At 47.0% G+C, this 27,687-nt stretch overlaps 1 protein-coding gene and 1 pseudogene across 1 annotated transcript; one reads left to right on the forward strand and one right to left on the reverse strand.

Moving 5' to 3' along the window:
• Positions 1 to 13,267: 13,267 nt before the first annotated feature.
• LOC121444193 (sperm motility kinase 2B-like) lies at positions 13,268 to 14,959 on the reverse strand. The gene has a single exon (XM_041645990.1). The coding sequence runs from the start codon at positions 14,957 to 14,959 to the stop codon at positions 13,268 to 13,270; it is 1,692 nt and encodes a 563-aa protein (XP_041501924.1).
• Positions 14,960 to 15,023: 64 nt separating this feature from the next.
• LOC121444194 lies at positions 15,024 to 27,164 on the forward strand (annotated as a pseudogene).
• The last annotated feature ends 523 nt before the right edge of the window (positions 27,165 to 27,687 follow it).

The following is a 27,687-nucleotide window of genomic DNA, read 5'->3' on the forward strand; positions in this document are numbered from 1 at the left end:
ATCCTGAACTTCCAGGAAGAGGGCAGGAGGGCGCCAGAGAGCCAACCCCTCCCTGGGCCGGTTGCCTTGGAAACCGCCTCCTCTTCTCCCTCAGGGTGGGCTGGGGGTTCTGGGCTCAGAGGTCCTTTCAACTGCCTGCTAGGAAGGAAAACCACTGCTTCTGTTTGCATTGCACCACTCTGGGAAAGTGCTGGGTTTATCTATTCGGATTTTCTTCCTCGGATGATGGATTTTTAAATTAGGAGAAAATCCCTCTCAGAAACAAAGATGGCAGGAGGAAGCAATGATGAGAAGAGGGGCTTCTTAATTGGCTTATTAACTCCAGATTGAAGAGCGTTAGAGAGCGCAGACAGGCAGCAGGCAGGCCCCTCCACAGGTTGAGACTTAGGTCTACCTGCCTCTAAGCCTGACAGCAGACAGTGGAGTTTGAACTGAGGATAATTTCAACTTGTCCTTAAAAAATAAGTACATAAATAACAAAAAAGAATAAGAAAAAAAGCTTTAAGACAAATTACTATCTAACAGCAGAACTAACAGATCTGAGGCAAGGTTGGAAAATGATGAGTAACACAGTCAATTCCATCTGGTTTTACAAGACAGCAAAGTAGTTAATCCTCTGAGCGAGTCTTAAGAGAGAGAAAGGGCCCTTTGTCTCATAGGCACTATCACTTGAGGCTGGAGGTGAGTCCACACTGTTGGTGGCAAAGCAACCATGCAAATCATTCGCAGCCTCTGCCAAAGCTCCAGAAGGGAATATGACAAGTCCAAGTTCTATCCCTGTGGTGGTGCGGGCCTACCGTCCAGTCTGGGAGGCTGAGGCCGCAAGAAGTTCAAGGTCAGTTTAGACTCCTGGTGACACCCTATCTCAAAATAAATGAACAAATAAGTCACAATTTCTGCATACCATCCTTTGTCTGGAACCAAAACCGGAAACAAGACTGAGCCTTGATGTCCCTGGAAAGGGACTATATACCTGGAGAGATGGCTCTGTCTAAGACGCGCTTCCTATGAAAATTTAAGGACCTGAGTCCCCTGCCCAGAACCTGAGAAAAAAGCTGGGTTTGGTGGCAAAAGCTTGTAACCCCAGAACTGGGGAAGATAGAAACCGTGCGTTCTGGGGTTTGCTAGTCAACCAGTATAGACCAATCTACCAGGAGCTCCATCTATTGAGAGGCTCTGTCTTAACAAATAAGGTGGAAAGGGTTAGAGAGATGGCTCAGCAGCAAGAGAAGCTGTTGCTCTCATAGAGGACCTGGGCTGGTTTCCCATGGTGTCTCACAGCCATCCACAATGGCGGTCCCAGAATCGGTCCACCTCTTCTGGTCTCCTCAGACACCAGAAATGAATGTGGTGCACAGACACACACGCAGGAAAACAACTGGTGCACATTAAAAAAATAAGTAAAGAGCTATTGAGACCTAGACCTCTGGCCTCCCCATGTGAGTCACACAGGAATGTGCAAAACACACGCACACACACACACACACACACCATGCACCTTTATTTCTGATCTTCTATAAAAAGCCGCTGTCCAGTTTCTCATCTCACAAACAATGATTTGTGCCTCTGCACTCCACACAGCCGCTAAGGATGCTGAGCATCTAGAGGACTGCAAACACATGTGCACTATGCAGTCTACTCATCAATGTATGGAGGTCCAGCAGGACCTTATTGTCTGAGTTTCATCAGCAGGACCGACATGAAATAAAAAGAAAACCAGCTCTTGTAAGCTGTCCTCAGGCCTCGACATGCGCAGCACACATCTTATTGAGCCGAAATAAAGAGCACGCCAACAGCTCAAGTCTAGAGTGAAGATTAAGCATGGTAACACGTGCAGAGTAGCCACAACCAGGCCAACACAGAAAGTGCTGTCGAAAGGCGCAGTAGAAGTGAGTGTTGCCTTAGAAAATGCTCTTGTCGACTGTGGAGCGCTGGGTACTGAGTGCAGACTTCATTTCCCTGTATAACAAGAAATCAGACCATTAAAGGTTTTCAGGAGCCCCTCTACATACCAGGACCTAATGATATAAAATGTGTCGTTCATTGCAGCAGTTGTGGTGTCTCTATCCTCTCTGTTTCACTAGTGAGAAAGCAGCATCACAGGAAAACTAAACAAAGTCTTGATCAGGCAATCACTAAGCAGGGATTCAATCAGCATTTGTTGATTACAATGGCTTTGCTGAGATCTCATGTACCCAGACCTGGTTGTTCAGTGCTGGGGAACCAGCAATGAGAAAAGTTTGCCCCCTTGGGACTTAGGGGTTAGGTTAGGGTTAGTAAGTCAACAAGGTCATTCTGTAAGTTATGACAGCCACTGTGAAGGAAACTGCAAAGGTATGTGACAGAAGGAACCTGGTTATGTGACAGGGGACGTGTCTCCATGGAGCTGAGGACAATGAGCCTGGCTGGTCCTGGAGTTCCTGGAGGATGTGCTGCCCTATCTTGGAAAAGCTGCCAGAGGGTGGGATGGTTGATAGGACAACCCTGAAGCATTAGACTGGCCCTGAACAAAGGTGGTGGCCAAAGGGAGAATGTCCCTGTTACCTGGCCGCCCCATAAGACAGGTCTCAGCACAGTAAGAGAGGCAGGGCAGGGCAAGGGATCTGATTTCCCTTTAGTTCAGATGTGGAGGCAGTGCCCTGGCCCTTGACTTCAGGGTCCAGAGTCCCATCTTCTGGCCTGTACGAGAATTACAGAAGGAAAGTAGGCCAGAGCCAGAGCTTCTGAGGCTGAGACCTCTCTCCTAGAGCTCATTTGGTCTCTCCTTCCCAAGCTGGGTAGCTGCCTTGCTACCAGGAATCAGTCTTCTAGCTCCCAGCACTCCCTACGCTGGTGTAAAAAGTGCAAATGGGCCCTGGAGCAGGTGGAGAAAAAACATTCAACTAAGAAACAGCATTAGCAGACCCCTGGAAGGGGAGTAAAGTGGACAGGAAAATACAAACACACACACAGAGAGACAGAAGTCATACAGGCACATCAAATTAGCAGGATACTCGATGGGCATGACCTCATCTAATCCTTGCCACGCCTCTGTGAAGTAGATTCTCTCATCCCATTTCACAGTTGAGAAACTGAGGCTTAGAGAAGCCATGCCCCAGGTCACCCAGCCAGAACAGTAGGTTTGTGGAGATGCCAGCAGCTGAGGCCAGGTGCGTCTGATCCAGGCAGGATGGCTCTTGGAAGCCCTGGCTTCCCTGTCTCGTATAGACCCCACCCTCTCTTTCTGTCCTCCAGATGTAGTCTCTGCTTCTCTCTGCTCTTTAACATCGGTGGTTCACACACTTGGGAGAAAGAGGTTTGTCTTGAAAGCCCTGATACATGACAAATTGTTTAAGTCTCTCTCTGTATACAAAGCACACAAATTTGCAGTGTGTACAGACATAGCTGGGGACGAGGATGGTCCTAAGATACTCACCGGAAGGCAGGTCTATCCCTGTGCAAACATGTAATGTACACTGCACACAAACAGAGTCTACTAACACAAATTAAGAGGACTACCGTGTCACTCCGCGACACAATCCTAAAGGACCACCGTGTCCACATGTTCTACCCTCAACCAAAATGTCGTTATGTGTGAGTGTGTATGCATGTGTGTGCGAGTGTGAATGGAATGCGTGTGTGTATGTGAATAGGAATGCAGGTGAGTGTTAGTTGCTGTGTGTGAATGCATGAATGTATATGTGTGTATGTGATTGTGTATGCATGTGTGTATGTGAATTCATGTGAGTATGTGAGTGTGAATGTGAATGTATGTGTGTATGTGTTTGCATGTATGTATGTATGACTATATATGCATATGTGTATATGTGTGACTGTATAAGCATGTGTGATGAGTGACTATGTATACATGTGTGAGTATGTGTGACTGTGTATGCATTTGTGTGTGACTGTGTATGCATGTGAGTAAGTATATGTGACTGTGTATGCATGTGTGTGTATGTGTGACTGTGTATGCATGTGTGTGTGAGTATGTGTGACTGCGTATGCATGTGTGTGACTGTGTATGCATGTGTGTGTGACTGTGTATACATGTGTGTGTGACTGTGTATGCATGTGTCTGTGACTGTGTATGCATGTGTGTGTGAGTATGTGTGACTGTGTATGCATTTGTGTGTGACTGTGTATGCATGTGTGCATGAATGTGTATGCATGTGAGTGTGAATGTATATGCACGTCTGTGAGTTTGTGTGACTGTGTATGCATGTTGTGTGAATGTGTATACAGGTGTGTAAGTATGTGTGACTGTGAATGCATGTGTGTGTGAATGTGTATGCATGTGTGTGTGACTGTGTGTGCATTTGTGTGTGACTGTGTATCCATGTGCGTGTGAATGTGTATGCAGGTGTGTAAGTATGTGTGACTGTGTATGCATGTGTGGGTGAATGTGTATGCATGTGTGTGTGACTGTGTATCCATGTGTGTATGAATGTGTATGTGTGTGTAAGAATGTGTGAATGTGTATGCATTTGTGTCAGAGAGTGAGCATGTGAGTGTGACTGTATTGGCTGGAAGCATTTCTTCCTAAGAGACAAAATGACAAAAATGCGAGAAACAAACATCTGAGAAAATGTTCTATAATTGCAATCAATTTTTTCCATCAAAATCATCTTAATTTTTCCTGTTAGCTTGCTTTTCCGCTCCAACCAGGGACCTCGTCTACATTAGGCAGGTGTTTCTACCTCCAGACCTACACCCCAGGCTCTCCAGCTGAGCCCTATGCCAGTTTTGTTTCTTTGGTTTTTGTTGTTTTGGTTTTTTCTTGTTTCTCCCCGCTCCCCACCCCAGCACTGAGGACTGAACTCGGGGCACACTGGACATGCCAGACAAGCAAGCAAGCATTCTATCAACCGAGCTACATCCCAGCCCTTTGGTCAAGAGAAATGTTGTCTCTTGATATTCCTCTTAATTACACATCTAAGTCCAAGAAAAGGCTGGAGAAAAAGATGGATCCAGGAAAGACTTAATTAGGGCTTGTTCGAGTGCAGTCTAGAAGCACTTCCTGTGGAAGAGAAGGGGACAGGCTTCTTTGTCATGCCAGAAAGGTTAAGCAGGTGCATGATTTGTTTTCAGCCTTTGCCAAGTCCCAGCTAAGGAGATGAGAGAATGCAATTGTCTTTGTTCACAGCATGCTGCCAGCCTGGAACACTGCGTGTCACAGGAAAGAAAACCAAATACCACACACATACATCCCGAGAGGAGAGCCAGCTCCTGACTGAGAATCACTCCCCCTCACCATCAGCATCATCCAGAGAGCTTCCTTGTGCCCGACTCTTTTACACCTTGCTCCAGACTAGCGACTCTGAGATGAAGTGCAAAGACAGAGGCAAAGACCTGCCCCACCCCCGCCTTCTTTGCAACCCTGATTGACAAGTCTAGACAGAAGCAGAGGAGGGAAAGGGGAAGCAGAACAAACAGAAAAACAAGTCCTGGAAAAGTGTCACCTGCAAGTGGGGCCCAGAGAAAAGGCACTGTGGAACTACAGGACCCTGACGGGAAGCATGTCGGGAATTTGCAAGAAGCAGGTGTTCCCAAGGCATCTCTTGCCAAAGCTCTTGATACCAAATCTGAGCCCTTTTATGTTATGCTAAACACATTTGTCTTATCTGTTTCTAACCAAGTGTAACCCTGCTCAGAAATGTTTGTTTAAAGTAGTTTCACTCTGTACCTTATCTTCTTGGGATGAGATCAGTTCTACTTAGGCAGGAAGTTCTTGGCTCACTTCTAGCCCTCGGGCCTGGCCTGGCCTTAAGGTGGCAGCAAATCCAACCTCTGTAGAGATCAGAGGCTCTGTGTGTGTGTGTGTGTGTGTGTGTGTGTGTGTGTGTGTCTGTGTGTCTGTGTGTAACAACTCTGTGCTAGAGCATTTACCTAGGTGGTCAGGCCCTAGGTTTGATTCCAGCACATATATCCCACCTTCACCTCTATAATTCCACACACTCAATTTTTAAAAAAGGTTTATTTATTATGTCTACATTGTTCTGTTTGCATGTGTGCCTGCAAGCCAGAAGAGGGCACCAGATCTCATTCTAGGTGATTGTGAGACCCAATTTGGTTGCTGGGAATTGAATTTAGGACCTGTGCTTTTAATCATCTCTCCAGCCCAACACTCTCAACTTTTAAACTCATCATTTTGTCATTTGTCTTCAAAGTACATGAGCCCTTTTAAGATTGCCTTCCCTTGCCCTGTTGATAAGTGGACCATTTAGAAACTAAAGATGCTCGTGATGGAGCCGTGGCTAAGAGCACTGTGATAGCCAAGCTTCTCTGTGTGTGTGTGTGTGTGTGTGTGTGTGTGTGTGTGTGTGTTGGTCCTCCTTGGATGAAGGAAGGAAGGAAAAGAAGCGTTTCATATTTAATATTTGCCTTTTTGACTTTTAGCTGAAATGCAAGTTGGGTTGATGCTGTCTTCTTCTCCCCACCTAGCAGTTCTGAGCTTCACACAGTAACTGACTGCTGAGAACTACTAGGGCAAAGGTATTGGGCTTCACATGCCATCTCCTTACAGTGGGCACAGGACTGGGCAGGGCTCTGTGGTCTGGGCAAGCCGTCTGCTCCTCCTGAGTTCCCATGTACACTACCAGCAAGAGGGGAAAGTACAGGAGACAGACATGCTGAGTCCATGTCTGTGTCTCTACCTTTGGACACAGTCGATGCTGGGGACCACTGGGACCTCAGGATGTCCAGGCAGATGCTGCCATTGCTGCTGATATTAGGGTGATAGATTTTGGTAGTGAAAGCAAACCTTTAGGGGTTTGGAAGGATAACCTGTAAGGGAGTGGATGGTCAGTGAGAAAACCCCTTCCTGGTAAGACTGTCCTTATTGCATAACACTGAGCAAGACGATCCCTCTGTGACCAGGCAGTTCCTTCTGGACCCGATTCAGAGCCATGTTCCCACTGCTCAGGCCAACCCAGGGCTGCCTGAGACAGTGGCTGAGCCACAACTCTGTGTGGTTTCTTTGCCAAATTAAGTCATCTGAGACGAGGGGTTCCTCCCCATCGCATTGGCCCGTGGGCCAGCCTGAGAGGCATCATCCTGATTGATGGTTGATGTGGGAAGACTTAACCTGCTGTGGGTAGTGCCCCCTTGGGCAGGCGGTCCTGGGGTGCATAAGGAAATAGACTGAAGCAACTATGAGAGAGCCAGCCAGCCAGCGGCTAAGTAACCTCCTCCGTGATCTCTGCTTCAGCTCCTGCCTCCATCCCTCCCTGACTCTGCACACACCTTTGATCCCAGCACTCAGGAGGCAGAGGCGGGCAGATCTCTGTGAGTGTGAACCCAGCCTGGTCTACAGAGTGAGTTACAGGATCGCAAGGACAACATTAAGACACACACACAACAATTACCAATGTTAGGGTGTGTGGTTTCCCTCAAATACAACTTCAAAGTGCCTGCACAGTGACCATCTCCCCCCCTTGAATGGGTCACTCCTCCTACCACAAAGCAAAAGCCTGGGCATGGGTCCTCCTCTGCACAGTGAAAATTCCATGTCTTTTTCACTGCTTTCTTTTTCCAGTGCTGAGGATCAAATTGAAGTGTTTGGTTGGAACCTCACCCCCTGCACAATCCAGAAAGCCCCATTCCTGTCTCTCTCCCGCTCCAAACCTTGCCCGCCTAGAGAGTCTCCAACAAAGGAAAGGTGTCAAAAAGCCATACTATTGGTGGCTATTGGAGCTTCCTCCTCTGAAGTTGCCAGTCACCCAAGTCCTGGCCTTAGCCCATGGTTTGTATGGTTGACATGTCTTGATCCCTTGTCTACAACCTAGAAAATCTTCCTGCTTTTTTTCAGGGGAATGACTTTTCAGGTCCCAATCTCTGGGACCACAGGGCCCACCTGGGAGTGGCATTGTTCTAATAAACCTGTTGTTTATTTTTCCATTCGGCTTCGTTGGCATATCAGTAAACCTATTGTGGGGGAGGGGCAGAAAACCTATTACCAGACCTTGGCCTGCTGGGCAAGCTTTCTACCCTTGAGCAACACTCACAGTTCCACAATTTCCCCTTTGAAGTCTGACCTTTCTGAACAAACTCGCACAACATAATGAAGAATTGCTAACACGGGCAAGGCTTGGGGTCGACTTTTAGCACATGGGGCACGAGACTCTAGTCTTAGAACACTTTGCAGTCAGGTCCTTTTCCTTGGATTCTGCACATGAACACATACCAAACAAGGTAACTAGACACTGTTCAGACAGACAGTCACTGTCAGGCTTCTTGTGCTTCTGAATCTCACCCAGGGCGTCGATTTCACACTCTTGCTTAGTGCCAATCGTTTCTCATTATAAACAGCAAGGCCAGAAGAACCAGCAATGTGGTTTATGAAGTTTCTTCAGGAACAACCCCTGGGCAGAACATCTATGACAGCTATTTTGTTCTTTTATTAAGATACTGTAGAAATGGAATGAAGTAAAGAAGGATAGAATCACGTCAGATGGGTACAGAGCAGTGGAAGCCTCCCCCCACCCCAACTCTGAGCAAACCCACTCACCCCAGTTTGTGGCAGGAATTGAAGCAGAGACCCCAGGAAACCAGGCGCATTAAAACGGAACTGGTACAGAAGTGCCACAAGGGGGCAGCACAACATCAGAGTTTCTGAGGGGTGGCAGGGCTAGCAGCCTTCCTGCCTTTCTCATTTGCACAAGTGGGGGTCTCCATGCTCCCCAAACCTTCCTGTCAGTGCCTCCCACAGGGCCAGCAGGGAGTACTTACCACAGTCCTCAGTGCTGTGCACAAGGATGAACTCAATTGGCTCAGTATAATTCCAGATGTGAGTCGCAGAAAATAACCCTGCACATCTGGAAGCCATATTTTCTTCTCTCTGTCACAAAGATCTTTTGACTCACTAGGAATACGTGGTTGGAATGGGCTGCTATGTCACTGTTTTCTCAGATTGGGGCATTAAGATTTGGGGGTAGGTGCTGTTGGTTTTTCAAAAGGAGTGGCATTCCTCCTAGACTGGCCTCCAACTTTCTGTGTTGGAAGATGGCCTTGACTTTCTGATCCTCTTGTGTCTGCCCCCCAATACCGGGATTTGCGGCATGCTCCACCTGGTTTCATTTTATGCTAAAGAAGCCAGGCCCAGAGCCAGTGTGTATGCTAGGCACACTGAGCATTGGTCCTGTCGTTCACTTTCTGTGTTTTAGACAGAGAGCCACCAAAGCCTAGACTACTGTGCCTCATGGAGAACAGGTTGGCCTTGAATTCATGGCTAGTCACTAGTCTAAACCTCCAGAGTCCTGGGATTATAGGCATTCACCTTCACCCTAGCTCAATCATCTAGTTTTAAGACAAATCCACAAACTCCCTAGAACTGTCTAAATGTGAGGGATAGGAGATTGCCCCAAGGGGTGAGGTGACTAAAGCTTCAAGCAGTGGGAGTGAGGCTCCATCTTCCTAGTTTCATCAGCCTGAGGTCGGGACATGGGCTGGTTAGGGCTGGTGACTTCCATTTTGTTTAACGCAGGTGCATAGGGAGTTAGTTGCGGGCGACTCGAGGGCTTCTGGTCAGAACCTACCTTCAACGCTGCATGGATACACAGGGGAGAGTCTGGGGACTCTGAGATGACACATGACTGGGACAGCCTCCTCTTCCTCCCTCCCACCCAGAATACAGCTCACTAGCTTCAGAAGAAGAGTGGTGTCCAGCTACACCCCTTGTGTGTGCAACTTCTAAAGACTCTCAGTCAGTAAAACAGGTCATCCAGAAAGGCTAAAAGAAAAAAAGTGAGAGAGAAAGAGAGACAGAAAGAAAGCAAGAGAAAAATCAGGGTCAATGGGTAAGATCTGCAGTTCCATCAGGAGGTATTTCTCAGCTACAGAGAGAAATACGAAGTCTGAGGCTAGACTCCCTGAGCTCCAGGTGTGACTCAGTTGGGGTAACTCTTGCCCACCATGCAGAAACCTGTGTTTGGTTTCCAGAACCAAACAAACCAGGCTTGGTGTGGTATTCCTGTAATCCCTACATTTCTATGCAGACGCAGAAGGATTAAAGATGAAGGATATTTACCCCTACATAAATGATTTAAAAAGTAAATCTTCTAAAACCCACTGAGACAAGTTACATACCTATACCACCTACACTCAGTTGGCTGAAGGTAGGATGATCGACGATCCTTGGCAGCCGGGACTACATACAATAAACCGGAGTCCAAACAAGAGGAGAGAAAAAGAAAGGATTCTTCATTAGAAGGAACCAATAGATATGCCACTGTGGGGTTTAAGAGTCAAATGCTTTTGCAAAGAAAATAGACGACCATGAGTACAAGGTACAGAGAGTCAGCAGTGAAGGGGAACAGACAAGGACAGGGTTGAAGAACTCTACAAAAGGCAAGTGAGTCTTCCTCCCACCTCTGTTGACGATGCCAGCAAGGTGGCTTCTCCAGCTTGAGGGCTGCCGGTAAGGACCTGGCATCAGCATCTCTTGCCATCCAGTTTGCCCTTAACAGTCTGTGAGCCAGAGAGAGGCACACGCCACCCATTGAGGCTGAGGAAAGAAAGGGAGAAGGCAGAGGCTGGCTAGATCCTTTGCAAAGCGGGAGGCCGGGGCTAGAAGAAGCAGCTTTTCTAGGCTAGGGTGCTAAAACCCTGAGTTTTGTCTCAACTAACTTCTGTTGTGTGGGGCTTGTGTGAGGCCTAGAACTCCTGATCAGCCTGCATCACCTCCCAGGTACTGCAAACAGACACGTGCCACCGTTCCTGGCTTGCTTGCTTCGTTTTTTAATATTTGCTTTTCAAAACAGGGTTTCTCTGTGTAGCCCTGTCTGTCCTGGAACTCACTCTGTAGACCAGGCTGGCAGGGAACTCGGAGATCCACCAGCCTTTGCCTCCCATGTGCTGCACCATCACGACCTGGCTTTACCCGGCTCCTGGCTGTTTCTTGAGACAGACCCTTTGTGTGTGATGCTAGCTTGGTATTCCCTATCTCATGCTGGCCGCGAAGCCTACCATTTTCCTGCCTCAGTCTCCTGAGTGCTGACATTAAATCTAATCCCCATCAAAATGGTTAAGTAATGTTTAAGGCAGGCGGGCAAGGGACGAGGCTCAGATATGGAGTTTGTGCCTAGTATGAATGGGCCCTGGATTTCATCACCAGCATTGTATAAAATTGGGCTCGGTAGCTGCCCTTGGGAGGTAGAAGCAGAAAGATCCGAGTTTAACTACTGCATAGGATGTTAAGATTCTCCAAAACAAAGCCAGGCAGTGGTGGCTGTGCTCGCCTTTAATCCTAGCACTCGGGAGGCAGGTGATTTGAGGGCCAGCCTGGTCTAAAAGAGCTAGTTCCAGGACAGCAGGACAGACTCCAAAGCTACAGAAACCCTGTCTTGAAAAACAAACAAACAAACAAACAAACTAAAAGTGATTCTCCAAAACAAAAGAACATGTGACACCCACTTGTAGTTCCAGACTCAAGAAACCGAGGCCAGACAATGCTGGGACTTAAGAAACCAGCCTGGGCAGACAGAACATGGCTGATTATCCGGGTTATCAGAAAGGCTGTCTACAGTTCTAGGTTCACAGTGTGGGGTGGGTTCAGTTTCCAGTGTGTGTGTGTGTTTGGGGGATTCTCCTAGCGGGCAGGGTGGGAGTGACCACTCACCACTGTGGGGTAAAGTCTGGAGGGGCTCGGGTAATCCACACTTCTGCATCTTGAAACCTCAGGGCTCCAAGGAGAAACGAGGGGGATTCGAGTCTGGAGACTTCGCCATAAAATTTGGGGGGGAGGCAGGAGAATAGAGCGGCACCAGAGGCCGGGATATCCGCCACCACAACGACCTGCGCTGAATGCTGGGACACATTCTTGAATATAGTAGATACCCAGGATGGTTCTAATGAGGAAGACAGCTGGAGAGATGGACCACCACACCAGTCGCACAGTCTTCTCTGGGTCTCTTGCTGTCACAGGTTGACAGGTCTAGGCAGAAAGAACACGAGATGAGATTTTACCAATGTGACTGTGGCATGGACGAGGCAGCTTCCGGGAAGCACACCCCACCCATCTCCAAAAGAAGTGGAAAACCCTGCTCACCTTTAAAAGGCTGAGAAAAACAGAAGCCTTCTTAAAGAATTTCACTGGCCAGTTGCAGACTCAGGCAGACTCAGGCAAGCTGGAGGCAGGAGGCACAGCAGGTTGCTGACCCCTCATTAGGTTTTCAGGTTTCACTCCAATCTGACACCTACCAGTCCCTCAGGGTGTGGCACATGGTGGTAAGTGCAGGAGCTAGTTGTCACTGATGAGAATGGTGGCCTTGAAGGAGCAAGCAGGCAGAGGCAAGAGGTGAGTAGCTGGAAGGCAGAATTGGTGGAGAGGGGGACTCTGCTGCCCTGGGGTCACTCACTCCCCAGCTCAGATTTTCCCAAGCTTTGGGTCTGAGGACTCAAGCAATGGAACCTGCTGGGATGACTTGTGGGGATTCCTGCTAAAGGTTCTTGCAGGAGCCTGCCCTCTAGAGGAGTCGGTCCTACAGGGCTGCTTGCAGGACACATTCTCAACCTGGCAACCCAACTTAGGGCAGGCTGACTAGGAATACTCTCCTTGGGGGAGGGAAGTCTCACTCTATGGAGAAGACCATGTTCTCTGCAGAGAAACTGGGCAAAGGACAGTCACTACCCAGAGCACCTCTTCTGATGTTTCCGCAGGCATGGGGAGAGGGCAAGGCGCTATTGTTCCACAAGACAGCCTTTGCACCTAGGGCACCTTTGCACCTCAGTCCTCCACACTGAGCTAGACCCTGTGGGAAGCCTACCCTTCCTGCCTGGGATTTTACCTGGAGAGATAGATGTTCTCTGGATTAGACAGCGCTTCCTCTGCGGGAGGTGCCTGTGGCCAGACAGTGTCCTGGGCATCTGGCATGGGTCCCCAGAGGGGCTGTCTGAATCTCATCCAGACCGATCCCCAACTCGTGGCTCAGAAGCCACTGAGCTGGGGCTTGACCTCTTCGGGGCTTCAAAGAGAAAGGCACAGGAAGGAGACTCTTAGTGACTTCAAAACACACAAGACTTAGTGCACTGCCCTGCAGCGCCCAAGTACCTGACTGGTCCTCCAAGGAATCTTTGCCTCCTTTGGCCTTGCCCCCACCTCTCCCTACTTCACTCAGCATCTCTGCTGTCCCCATGTTGCTCAACAAGCCTGAGGTCACACTGCAGGGGACACCTGGTCTTTCTGAAGTGACAGATTGTTATGCTCACAGTGTGCCACGAGTGGACACAGGCATCATTTATCACAAAGGACAGGACGAAAAGTACAAATCAGATGAAATGAGAAAGGTGCTCACCTAATTCTATGGGTGCCTCTAGGATCCCCTGACTGTGGAGCCTGGTTCTCACGGGAGGCATGGTTACTCTCTGCAGGAGGCAGGCAGCAACATAGGTGCCGGAAGCCATTGACAATGGTTTTCTTGATCCTCTTCCAGCGTTGACGCCTCTGGTTTCGGGAGGAAGCTGGCCCGGCATCCTGGCGCTGACCAGGGCTGATGGCCTCTTCCTGTCTGGTGGTCACTTCTTCCTGCAGTGTGTCTCCAAGGGAGGAGCCTTTGGGGGTTACACGCAGAGCCGTCCCCAGTGAGCTCCAGCCTTTCTCTGCATCATTTGCTGCCTCATTGTGGTCTGCCCCATGAGGGTGGTACAGAGAGCAAAATGGCTGGGCACTCGCCGTCAGGCTGCCACACAACCTGATCATCGATGGAGAGAAACTCTTGCTGCTGTCCAGGCTGCTGCTCATGAGGGAATCAGCCACAGGACAGCGCAGGTGGGATAGGTGGGCAAGGTGGATCCTCCTTGGCTGGCAGCACAGGGTGGCAGGCACGCTATGCCTTCTGCCACCCTGCCTGGAATTCGCATCTTCTTTCTTCTGGGGCTCAGATGGCACGATGAAGGTTCGGGAAGTAGGCTCAGCAGCTTTCCTGAGAGTCCCAGAAAAGGTGTGAAGATCGGCCAGGTTGAGGACAAGGCCTGGCTCCATGGGTTTTGTGGGTTTCACCCGGTGATGGCAGCTGTCTCCCCCGGGTGCCTGGTGTTGCAGACTCAGGTGTGTGGCCGTCGCCTGATTAAATTTTTGGTCTTCTAGACACTCAAGTATTTCTTCACCTGCCATGGTGCCGACAATGCTAGGGCTCAGGGTGCCTGGGAGACTCTGGATGTATTCCCGTGCCTGGCTGTCCCTGATCATGGGGCGCGTCAGGATTTGACTGATGGTGGGCCTCCTGTTGGGGCTGATCATGAAGATTTCCACGATCACATTGAAAATATCAAGTGGGACATGATGAGGAACGCTGAAGTTTGCAGCCAAAATTTGCTGCTTTAACCCCATAGGAGAGCTCGCTTGGAACGGAAGGTGCCTGGCCACCATGTAGTAGAGGAGCACGCCTAAGTTCCAAACATCGCTGGCATAGCCATCGTATGGGTCCACTCCAAAGAGTTCCGGGGCACAGTAGGCCAGAGTGCCGCAGAAAGTCTTTAGTTTTGTCCCAGGGACAACTCTGACTGCCAGGCCAAAATCACAGAGCTTGGCATTTCCAGAGGCGTCGATCAAGATGTTATTTGCCTTAATGTCCCTGTGGACGATACAGTTGTCGTGGCAGTACTTCACTGCCTGTACTACCTGTCCAAACAGCCTTCGAGCCTCGCACTCCTGTAAGCCTCCCGGTTTGCGAATCTGACGCAACAGGTCCCCTTTGGAGGCGTAATCCATTATGAGATATGTCATGTCCCGTGTCTGCACCTCCTGAAGGAACCTGATTATATGCGGATGAACGAGGGATCTCATTATATCAACCTCATTGTTGTTCCGGGCGCAGTCCCCATTCACATTTGCCAGAATCTTCACAGCCACGTAGCTGACAGTGGGCATGTGAAAGGCCAGTTTGACTGTGGCAAAGGTTCCTCGTCCCAGAGTTGTCAGCATTTGATAGATACTGCTAAATGTCTCCTTGTCACAGTAGAGGGTCTCTCTGACCTCCTCCATGGCCAGGTTCTCGCTGAAACACAACGGGAACTTTAAACAAACAGTTTAAATCACACCAATGAGAATGTTTATCACTATCAATTCCTACATTCCAAAGAGAAAAAGAGTCACCGATATTTCAGGCAACCTAACCAGCTACGTAGTGCTCAGGAAGGGAAGGAAGTACCTTCCAAAGCAGTGGACAGCAGAACATAACACAGGTCAGGTTGGCCGGATTCACCCAGAAACGGAGAGAATAAAACAAAGGGTCGCAGAAGCTACGAGCCACTGATTGGACAGGAGAATCATCCTCTTACTTGAGCTGAACACTCATTGAGAGACAAGATACTAATAAAATCATATGCATGAGAAGTTGATGAGACAACAGAAACCCCGAAAACCCAGAGTGTCTTGGTGGGGAGATGGCTCAGGAGGTCAGAAGGTTTATTATTTCGGCAGAGGACCTGTGTTTGGTTCTCAGGACCCAGGTCAGGTGGATCACTGCCTCCAGTTCTAGGAGATCCTATACCTCTGACCTCTGAGGGCATCCAAACACATGCGTGGACGATCACAAGGGCAAACACAGACACACACGCGCGCACGCACACACACACTTACGTATACACACAAACACACACTTGAGGTCGCCTAAATGTATACTCACATGTACTATATATAATTTTAAATAGTGATATAAGTCTTTTTGATTAATTTTATTTCTATGACCTGGAAAGACATAAGACGGCAACAGATCCCCTAGGTGCGGCACTTCAGGAAGTTATGTTGTCATGGGATTGCTGTGAGGCAGACCTGGTCTTTTGCAAGAAGAGTCCATGCTCCTAACTGCTGGGCTGTCTCTCCAGGCTAACCCATCTCCCAAAGAAATCTGTTTTTGAAAACCTTGAGAGTCCTTCTCATGGACTGGAAAATGTGGATGGAATTGAGAAACTTCTTGATATAAATTCAAGTAAGAAGATATGATAAAGAACAAGATTGAAATATTTATGAGGAAAGAATCTGCATAGGAAAGCCCAGGAGCAGGCAAACCTACTGATGAATCCTTCCAATCTCTTGAAAACAAATGTCAGTGTTCCTCAATACTCCACAAAATAGAAAGGTCCTTAGCAGTTCCAAACTCATTCATGCCCAAACCAGGAAAACACAATGAAGAAAAATAGAGGCTATTTCCATGATGAACATAGATGTAAAGTCCTTAATAATACTACTTAATACTTTTCACCAAATTCACATAAGCCAGGCCATACTTCATGGTTACAATATGGTCCCAAGGATCCTTGCAAGGATATCTCTACGCATTTAGACTGACAACACAACATTGACACAGAATTAAGGGCAAGAGTGCCACAGTCATATAGAAGGACGGCCATAGAGAAGGATGAAACTGTGGGGCTCTCAAGAACATGGTTGTCACTGGAGAAGATCGCTCTACATGGGAAAAGCCAGTCCTTCAAATGTGTCACTTTTCTTCTCTCATATGTGGAACATGGGAGCAGGAGGAGGTCCTCAACATAAGAGGAGGCTCCTAGGAATGTGGAGGAGGTCGTGTGAGAAGAAAGCATAGCAGTGTGGGTTAATCACATGATCAAGTGCTCAGAATGCATTAGAGATGTTCCTGCGATTGCCAGGACTAAATTGTTCCTATGATATGGTACGCCATAACAAGGAAAGGCTTGATATGAGAAAAGAGAAACGGACCAAAGAACACATAACAAAAGTAAATGAAGAAGCAAAACTAAAGAGAGAGGTTCTGGAGAGATGAGTTAGTGTTTAACAGCACCTCCTGCTCTTTCAGAGAACCCTGGTTCAAGGCCCAACACACATGGTGCTCACAATCAATTGTTATTCGAGTTCTAGCTAATCTGTCTTCTTCTTGTGACCTCCACAGGGGCGAGGCTCTTGGTACACACAAAGAAAGAAAACAATATACTCATACACATAAAATAAAAATAATAAAAGTTATACCCCAAGATGCACAACTTAAATATAAAAACTACCGGGCTGTGGTGGCACATGCCATTAATCCCAACACTCAGAAGGCAAAGCAGGTAATCTTTTAGTTTGAGGCCAGCCATATCTACAGACTGAGTTCCAGGAAGGCCATAGCTACACAGAGACTTTCTGTCTTGAATTCTCCTCCCATACACTCACAAAATAAACAGATTAAAGAAAAAACATGAAAAAGTAGGCTCATAAATCAAGCCAGAAAATGAATAAATACACAGACAACAACAACAACAACAATCAAAGGCAACAAAGCTGGAGGGAAACTTACTATGTTGGAATCCAGCAGATCTTGAAAGTCCAAACAGTCTCTTTCACCAGCACAGAGCTCCAACCACTTTCCACCTCACGAACCCGCTTGCACTGTAAGGAGAGGAGGCAACCTCAGCCAGAGATGTGATGGCACAGGCATCTGTCATTGTGAGGTCAGAGCAAGAAAAGGACAAATGGTGGCTTTTCACAGCTCACGGGTTTTTTTTCCCCTTCTGTCACCTAGTACAGATCGGCTGAGTGAAAAAATGAGAACATGAAGGGACTTGGGAGGGGTGGCCAGGAAGCAGTGAGATCAGGGGAATGTGGCTTTTCCCATCTCTCCTCCCGAAGAGGAAGCTTCTGCCTTACTCCATTCTCCCTACCTCTCCTCTTCCCTCTTCTGTTTCTGTCTCTCTCTGCCTCTCTGCTCTTCTCCTTTTTCCCCTTCCCTCCATACCCACTAAATAAATATCCAATCTCACTCTGCAAGGCATGCCTATCCATCTGTCTCAACAAACTGAAATAAAGAAAGAAAAGAAAAACAAAGAAACTCAGGGAGCGGAGTGAGCAACTAGTTGACTAGAATTAGCCAAGGAAGAACAAAGTAGCCAGTAATATAGGAAGAGAGAGATGCACAGGAAGGTGTAGGGAGACACTTAGCTATTCAGGGTCTTTTTAGTTTGGGATGAGTGAAGAGATGCTTTTTTTGCTGGGTCTCTGTCCAAATAGGAAAGTAGATTCGTTGCTTCTTGGCCTCTCTGAGCTAGCAGGTTATCACCCCAACATCTGACTCCCAAGGTTTTTTGTGTTTTTTTTTTTTTTTTATGAATTTTTTCGAGACGGGGTTTCTCCGTAGCTTTTGATTCCTGTCCTGGAACTAGCTCTTGTAGACCAGGCTGGCCTCGAACTCACAGAGATTCGCCTGCCTCTGCCTCCTGAGTGCTGGGATTAAAGGCGTGCGCCAACACTGCCCGGCTCTGACTCCCAAGTCTTTATTGGTAAATAGAAGAAAAGAGGCTTAGTTAAAACTTACATTTGGTGACTGTGGCCAAGCTGGTACCAGCGGGACCAGAAATCCCGCTAGGCCTCAGCCTATGTGGTGAGGTGTTGACTGTCAGGCCCTGGGGAGAAGATAGTAATTAAAATACAGGTAGATTCGGGTTAGGCCATTAAATTGACAGAAAAACAAGAAAAGTCTTATAAAGGTGAGCACTTGGCTTTTTTTATTGGTTTGTCAGGATGGGTTTCTCTATTTAACAATCACGGCTGTCCTGGAAGTCACTCTGTAGACCAGACTGGCCTCAAAGTCACAGAGGTTCAGCTGCCTCTGCCTCCGGATTGCTGGGATTAAAGGCATGCACCACTGTGGCCCGGCACATGGCAATTATTAAAGCTAGGAAAGTTGAGGCAGGAGGACCAGCAGTTCAGGTCATCGTTGGCTACACAGTGGTCTTGAGGCCAGCCTGTACTACAGGAGACCCTCTCTCACCAAACCAAAAAGCAAAAGCAAACAGAAGGGCAAGGACTGCTTTTGTCTTGTACATATTGAGGGTCCCAGTGCTTCAAAAGTAACCTTGGCTGTGAGACACAGGACATGGACTGATAGAGATATGAATAATTTGCAGTTTTGTGGATTTTAAGGTCAATTTTGTTATATGTATATGTATTTCTAAGCTTGATTAAGGTATTGTGATTGTGTAGTTCATTTAAAAATGTAATGTATATAGGTTGTTAATGGATAATCATCTATAATAGTCAAATTTGTAGTCATGTTCATTAGATTTTCTAGATATATATAGATACATTTCAATTAGATAGACATTCTTCATATCTTTCAAAGACTGCAGAATATGGCATTTGATGTTTTAATAACTTAGGGCTTTTCATGACAATGAGACACGTCTGCTTCTGGCAGCACCAATCTACTTCAAGAGGAAGATGGGCATCGAAGAGGCTCCTTATGGAGTTTGATAGCCATTTTGGCAAGAAACTGCTCTTGCCTGGACTGTTGCATAAACTGGACTGGACACAAAGAACCCACAGAAAGAGGACTGCTGAACTTGCCTAAAGGTGAGATGATCTTTCGGGGTTCCTGATTCATGAAAGTGTCTGTGAGACATTCTGCAGGACACAACAGATAGTGACTGAACTGCCTTTGAAATTTCCTGCTTCATGGAAATGGCTCTGGATACCATGGGCCTGTAGGCTGAAGATGGATGCCCCAATGGTACAGAGGAACTTTGGGTGACTGTCCAGGCAGCGAGATGTCTCTGTGATTTCTAGAGTTTTGTAAGTTGCTTACTTCTCATTTACTTAGGTAATATTATATCCTTCTGGAGTCTTTGATGGAGTTGAAGAATAGATAGATAGTTATAGTTTTCCTTAGTTATGATAAAGGACAAAATAGATATTGTACCTGTAATTCTTGCTTGATAACTGTTTTGTTATATGTAATCTTACTATGTTAAAGTGAAAGCCTTTCTTTTTTGTTTAAGCAGAAAAAGGGAAAATGATGGGGGAGAGTCGTCTGTTTTGTGTTAATTTCATTGGTTAAATGAAATTTAACCTTGGCCCTTTCAAAGGACAGAAAATTAGGTAGGCAGAGTAAACAGAACAGAATGCTGGGAGCTAGAAGCTGAGTCAAGTAGTCACCATAATTCTCCCACTCCAGATAGAAGCAGGTGAAGATCTTACCTGGTAAGCCACCTTGTGGTGTTACACAGATTATTAGAAATGGGTTAGATCAATATGTAAGAGCTAGCCAATAAGAGGCTGGAACTAATGGGCCAGGCAGTGTTTAAAAGAATACAGTTTCTGTGTAATTATTTCAGGCAAAGCTAGCCGGGTGGCAGAAAGCAGCCCGCTGCTCCTCATCACAATGGACACAAGTGTGTCATGAGTGTGACATCAACACCTGAGGTGGGAGGGTGGCACTCAGCCTTTTTGTGTTCTTGAAGCTATGCTGTCTTCACCTTGCCTAAGTAATCAACAGATTTACCCTTTAAATGGACCTCACAGGACCCACCCAGAACCAGCTATGGGGCAGAAGCCAAAGAAACTGGATGGAAGTTTACGAGAGTTCAAGCAGGACTTTCCTTCTCTGTCAATACAAAGTTCACTCCCTTAAGGCATCGTATATGCACACATTACACACTAAGTTACTGGCTAGCAGCTCTCTGTGAGGTCGAGGCCAGCCTGGTCTACAAACCAAGTTCCATACCAGCCAGAGCCACACTGAGAGGCTCCCTGTCTGCAAAAATAAAGAAAGGATGAGATGAAAGAGTTTTCCTCTAGCCCAGGCTTGTGATAATCAAATAAAGGCAGTCCTTGTCAACAAAATGTCCCCCTGCTTTTCCAAAAGGACAGGTATTTGGGGTGGGTCTCTGGAGTGCTGGGCAGAACATCCCAGCACTAGGTAGTTTTGTTCAAGAATGTGTTCCTTGAGGTCTCTGGCCAACAGAACTGATCCTTTGCTTCCAAATGATTATTGCCCCCACCCCGTGCCTGATAACACACGAGCTTTAGTACTGCAATCACCTTGTCCCCTGATAGAAAATGAAAACGTCCCACAAAAGGCCAGTTTCAGGCACACAGAAGGACAGAAGATAGTGGAGGGACCTGGTGTGCCATGTCCCACCAAGGAAACTTCCTCTCTTCCTCAAAGAACAGGTTCTTTTTAGACTTTCACGTTTTCTGTTCTTGAATCCTTTTCAGCTGCCCTGTTCCATCATTAGCATCCCAAAATGGGATCTAACTGTTACTTCTGGCCCTCTCCAGCCCTGACTTTGAACTGCCAGGAAGATCCTAAGATAACCACTTTGGAGGAGGCTTTCTGCTAGAGCACAGGCAGAAATCCATCTCTGCCCTTCCTTAGGACACCATCCAGTGTGCCTGTCAGTCCTCTGGACAGGAGTCCACATGACTTGGCCTGGACTAGAAAAGTACCTGACTGAGTTAGTAAGTGAGAACCCCAAGGGACTTGGAAAGGGTGGGAAGGAGCAGTGAAATCAGGGGAATGTGGTCAAAGCTTTCCATGTGCGTGAAGGTCAATGTCACAGTGAGAATACTCATGTTGGAGAGTCAATGTAAACAAATGTTTTACAATGGTGAACGAAGGAATGAACCCAGAGAAAATATTAAAACTAAAGATTAAAATAGAGTAAACATCTAATTGATGCAGATAATAAAAATTGCCCCAAATTATACCCCAGACCGAGGAAGAAAGAAAGGAAGAAAGGGTTATTTTCAATCCTGGAAACACAAACCTCTAAACCCCAAATCTGTGACCTTAGAAGGAAACTCACTGTGTTCAGATTCAAAAGCTAATGAATATCCACCAAGTGGACCAGCTCACTTCTATCTAAATCACTATTTCAACTGAAGATCAGCCTCTCAACTGTAAGGAGAGGAGGCAGCCTCAGCCAGAGCAGTTAAGAAACAGGGTTCTGTCATTGTGAGGTCAGAGCAAGAAATGGACCAATGATGGCTTGGCTTAGATCACTGGTTTTCTTCACATTCTGTCCCTAAGTACAGGAAGGCTACCCTGGTCAGTTGGCAGGTAGGGGCCTGGGGAGGCTGGTTACACCCAGTTAGCCTTCACTGTATCTCCCTTTTTTGTGGATCGTGTTTGTTCTTTTCATTCTTTTGTTCTTTTGGGGACCTGACACCCAGCTCCCAATTAAATTATACACAGTAGCTTCTTCTTACTTACTAGCCTTAGCTTGGCTTGTTCCTTTCCAGTTTTTCTTATCTTTGAATTATTCTGTCCACCTTTGACTCTGGCTCTGGGCTTTTTAGGCTTTTTTTTTTAATAAAAAAAAAAAACAAAACTCTGTGTATCTTACTTTGATTATTACTCAGTGGCTGGGTAACTGGATAGCTTCCCCTAGCATCCTCCTCTCCTTGTTCTCTTGCTCTTTCTCTGTTCCTTCCTCTACGATTTCTCCTTCCATTTATACTCTCTGTGTGACTGACCAACCTATCCTTTCTCCTGCCTTACGTTTGGCCATTAAAATCTTCATTAGCCTACCAGGTGTTTTAGACAGGCAAAGCATCACAGCTTCACAGAGTTCAACAAGTGCAACCTAAACAGAAGTCACACACCTTAAAATAATATTCTTCAACACCCCATGACCTACCTTTTCCTTCTGGGTTTATTTACTAGGTTTTCCCCAACTTTGAAACATGTCCACATGCTAGGGATCAGAGTTCAAACACAGGATCCTTCCTTGGGTATTACACATCCAATCCCTAATAGAAACCCTTTCCACTTTAATAATCATAGTAGGTGGGAGCATGTGAATTATAACAGGCACTGGAGGTTGTCCTTCACCGGGTATGGACACGGTATACTTGCTTTCTCTTCCTGTGAAGAAACATCATGACCTAAAACAACTGGAGGAAGGAAGCTTTACTTCCCTTTCACTTTCCTATCAGAAGCTACCATGAGTGGAAGTCAGGGCCGGAAGTCAAGACCAGAACCTCGAGGCAGGAACCAAAGCAGGTACCATGGAGTAAAGCCACTTACTGACTTGCTGTCCTTTACTCTCTAAGCCAGCTTATTTTATATATACAGCCATGATCTCCAACCCAGGGACATCAGTCACTGATTGAAATTCCCCATAGACTTACCTATTAGATAGTTAAGTTCCTTCTTCCTCAGATTACTCCAGCGTGTGTCAAGTTGACAAAATCCAACTGGCACACACTGATACCCATCTATTAGTGGATGGGGAGCATGGTCCACTTCTCACAGACCCTAACATACTGACATGACTTTTGGTTCATGGAACCCATCACATATATTCTCAAAGCAATCAATTCCTTTCTTAGTAGACTCACATTGATCAGAATAACATGGTAGCCTCTGACTGACTCTGGGATGCTGTGGCAATGCTCTGTTTCCCAGGACACTCCAGGGCAAGTGACTAACTTCTTCGGGGCTGAGAGGAATAGACTTTGTCACATTTTCTCCATAAATTCTTCATCCAATTTCCCACCAGACAGAAAACTAGGACCTCAGCAGGCAGTGGGTTGATATGTTCAAAGTGATCAGAGGAAAAAAATCCATCAGTGGTCCCGGAATCCGCACCTCCTGAAGGGGGTTGGCACATGTGGTTTCTTCAATGACACCTGATCTTCTGGGCCAATATTTTAGGGAAAGTAGAGGGGGAAATCCTCCCAAAATAAACCAAATAACCACCAAAATACTTGAGAATGCAAATGAAAAATTTAGAGCAGACCTCAGAGCTAGGGCAACTCCCAAGTACCTTTTTGAGTGTTCTTAGACTCCTTTAGCTCTCATGGCCCCTTTGATGATTTTAATTCTGTTTTGTGTCTCTGTCTATGTGGATTCTAAACCCTGGTACAGTTAGTGTTGTTCTAATTCCAGGCCTTTATGATCTCATGCCTCAGAAATACCAGCTATGGACACCTGCATTGAGCCTTCTCCTACTGCTAGGGCGCTCATTGTTGTCACCGTCTGACCTCCAGTCCCTCACAGCCACACCCCACCTTCTCCAAATGTCTCCACTGCCTGTTTGTCCTGCCAGTCGAACCCAAGACGAAACCACAAGATCAGCTATCCACTCCAAGCTCTACATTTTTCAATCATTTATCGTTTTTAGTGAGATATAATTTTCTCCCTTCCCCTCCCAGCCTCCCCTTCCCCTCCACCCTCTCCTATGACCCCCATGCTCGCAATTTACTCAGGAGTTGTCTTTTCCTACTTGCCATGTCCATTAGATCCATGTGTGTCACTCTTAAGGTCCTCTTTGTTGTCCAGGTTCTCTGGTTTGTGCATGATTGGCTGGGTTTTCTTTGCTTTATGTCCACTCATGAGGGAGTGCATGGTATTTGTCTTTCTGGGTCTGGGTTACCTCCTTCAAAATGATGCTTTCTACATCCATCCATTTGTCTGCAAATTTCAAGATGTCATTATTTTTTTCTGCTGTGTAGTACTCCATTGTGTAAATGTACCACATTTTCCTTATCCATTTTTCAGTCGAGGGGCATTTAGGTTGTTTCCAGGTGCTGACTATGACAAACAATACTGTTATGAACATAGTTGAGCACATGCCCTTGTGGTATGATTGCTCATCTTTTGGATATATATATATATATATCCAAAATATAAATATTTGTGTATATATATATATATATATATATATATATATATATATACAAATGTGGTATTGCTGGGTCTTGAGGAACGTTGTTTTCTAATTTTTGGAAAAATCACCATACTGATGCTCAAAGTGGCTGTATCAGCTTGCACTCCCACCAGCAATGCAGGAGTGTAGCATTTACCCCACCATATATCCTCTCCAGAATATGCTGTCATCGGTGTTTTGATCTTGGCCATTCTGACAGGTATAAGATGTTATATCAGAGTTATTTTCATTTGCATTTCTCTGAAGGCTAAGGATGGTGAACATTTCCTTAAGTGTCTTTCAGCCATTTTAGATTCATCCTTTGAGAGTTCTCTGTTTAGTTCCATACCACATTTTTTACTGGAATATTTGTTCCTTTGATGACCAATTTCTTGAGTTCTCTGTATATTTTGTGGAACAGCCCTTTGTCTGATGGGGGGTGGTTGGGTTGGTGAAGATCGTTTCCAAATCTGTAGCTTGCCATTTTGTCTTGTTGACCATGCATGTTCTCTGCTTTACAGAAGCTTGTCAGTTTCAGGACGTCCCATTTATTACTGTTGCTCACAGTGTTTGTGCTACTGGGGTAATATTTAGGAAGTGGTCTCCTGTGTCAGTCTGTGCAAGTGTATTTCCCACTTTTTCTTCCATGAGGTTCAGTGTGGTTAGTGTCATGTTGAGGTCTTTGATCCTTCTGGATTTGAGCTTTGTGCATGGCAATAGATATGGATCTATTTTCATTCCTCTACATATTGATATTCAGTTATGCCAGCACCACTTGTTGAATATGCTTTCTTTTTTCCATTTTATGTTTTACTTCTTTGTCAAAAATCAGGTGTTTGCAGGTGTGTGGATTGATATCCATTCTTTGATTCAGTTCCATTGGTCCTCCTGTGTGTTCTTATGGCAATACCAGGCGGTTTCAGTATTGTAGCTCTGTAGTAGAGTTTGAGTCAGGGATTGTGAGGCCTTCAAAAGTTCCTTTATTGTACAGGATTCTTTTGGTTATCCTGGACTTTTTGCTTTTCCATATGAGGTTGAGTATTGTTCTTTTGAGGTCTGTGAAGAATTTTGCTGGGATTTTGATAGACATGGCTTTGAATCTGTAGATTGGTTTTGGTAAGATTGCCATTTTTACTACGTTAATTCTGCCTACCCGAGAGCATGGGACATCTTTCCATCTTCTAGTGTCTTCTTCAAATTCTTTCTTCAAAGATTTAAAGTTCTTGACTCACTGGCCGCTGGTCAACTTGGCAGCGGAGGCCAAAGGGGAAACTTTGTGGACCGCCTATCGATGAGCACCTGCACAGGAGCTGCTGTCCTTGGAACCGGAAGAGATCCGGAAGCGCCTGGACCTTACTGAGTGCCAGTTCCGTAACTGCCGCCATGATACTAATAGGGGTCTTCCGGGGGACTTGATCAACCAGGAAGTAGGCGATCGCGATCGTCTGAGCGACTATGAATTCAAGGACAGTTGGTGGACGAATACAAAGGGACAGCTTTCGTGACCCTGCTGGAAGGGGAGCAGGGTGAAGCTGCCATCGTGGCCTTCCACCAGAGCCGGCTTCGAGAGCGGGAGCTGTCAGTTCAGCTGCAGCCTACACATGCTCTGTTGTGTGTGGCCAAGCTGTCGCCCAGCGTGACCCAGGCACAGTGTGAGAAGCTGGTGTGACCCTTTGGCAGCCTGGAGCGCTGCTTCGTATTTTACAGAGAGCCCACAGGCCGCTCTAAGGGCTATGGCTTTGCAGAGTACATGAAGAAAGACTCGGCTGCCAGGGCAAGGCTGATTTACCGGGCAAACCACTGGGGCCCCCAAACACTGTATGTGCATCGCACAGATGCTGGGCAGCTGTCCCCTGCCTTGTTGCACTCCTGGTGCCTCTGTGTGGTCCATCTGCCACCTGGCTTCAATGATGTGGATGCCCTGGGCCAGGCACTGTCCCCGGTCGATGTGCCCACCTTCTTTCACCTGCCATGTGACCAGGGTGGGCAGCTGAGGGGCTTTGCAGTACTGGAGTATGAGACAGCAGAGATGGCAGAGGCTGCAGAACAGAGGGCAGGTGGCCTGGCCATGGGTGGCAGTCACCTACGTGTGTCCTTCTGTGCTCCAGGTCCTCCTGGCCACAGTAAGCTGACAGCACTCATTACTGCCCAGGCCACGGCTCCCAATCGAGGCAAGGGACTCCCGCCTGAGCCAAACATCCTGCTGCTGTTGGACATTCTGGGCCCATCTGCCTCCCTCCAGCTGCTGCTCAGTCCTCTGCTGCATGAAGTGCCAGTGGCCAGCAGGGCCTTTTGGGTGTGCCCCCTCATTCTACGGCTCAGCGGACCTTCCCTGTCCACTGCACTGCTCCAGTTAGCCTTGCATACCCAGAGCCAGAAGAAACCTGAGATCCTGGGAGACTCCCCTCTGGGTACCCTCCAGGCAGGTGCCCAACCTGCCAATTCCCTCCTTGGCGAGGTGTCTTCAGGTGGTGATGCTGGCTCTGGAACTGCAACCTGCTGAGGGAAGCCACAATCCCTTACTACCACCACTGCTGGGCCCTTCTGGGGTGACCGGGAGCTCATGAGTCTGCATCCCCCAACATCCCAGCTCACTCCACACCCAGCCGCTGTGGGGCTCTGAGGCCCCAGTCTTTGTTAGAAGCCTCCTGAAGGACAATGTGCCCCTGCCAACCACCCCTGGGGTGTCACTGTTGGTTGAGCTCCCAAAGGACTACCGCATATCCCCAAACCCCTACCTGAATCTACATAGCCTGCTTTCATCCAGCAAGCTGGAAGGCAAGGAGACCTGTGGCTGGTGAGCATTGTTTAATTTCCGTGTGTTTGTGGGCTCTGGAATTAGCATTGCTGTTGAAGTCTAATTTTAAGCCATGGAGATCTGATAAGATGCATGGGGTGTTTAAAATTTTTTGTATCTGTTGAGGTTTGCTTTGTTACCTAGTATGTGCTCAATTTTTGAGAAGGTTCCATGAGGTGCTGAGAAGAAGGTATTTTCTTTTCTGTTTGGATGGAATTTTCTATCGATGTCTGTTATAAGTCCATTTGAGTTATCACATCTGCTAGAGCCACTTGCAGCTCTAGATCTGCTCTGGAAGGTGACCTTTGACTCTTGTCAGTGCTTTGACCTTGCTTATCTCTCAGGGGTGACGTGAACAGCCTTCTGGGATGGATGGCTGGGACCAAGCCTTATTTGGTCTCAAGGTAGAGTGGCCTCACAGCAAAACCTGCCTTCAGTCAGGACCAGAAAGGGTTAATCTTAACAAGCCCTGGCTGGAATCTTCTAGGGTGGTTGCACCACTGTAGAGAATTAGACCCTCAGGAAAT

The sequence above is a fragment of the Microtus oregoni genome, unplaced genomic scaffold (assembly GCF_018167655.1).
Source record: "Microtus oregoni isolate MIOR12 unplaced genomic scaffold, Mior012 000118F_ref0000498, whole genome shotgun sequence".
In the NCBI taxonomy this organism is placed as follows: Eukaryota; Metazoa; Chordata; class Mammalia; order Rodentia; family Cricetidae; genus Microtus; species Microtus oregoni.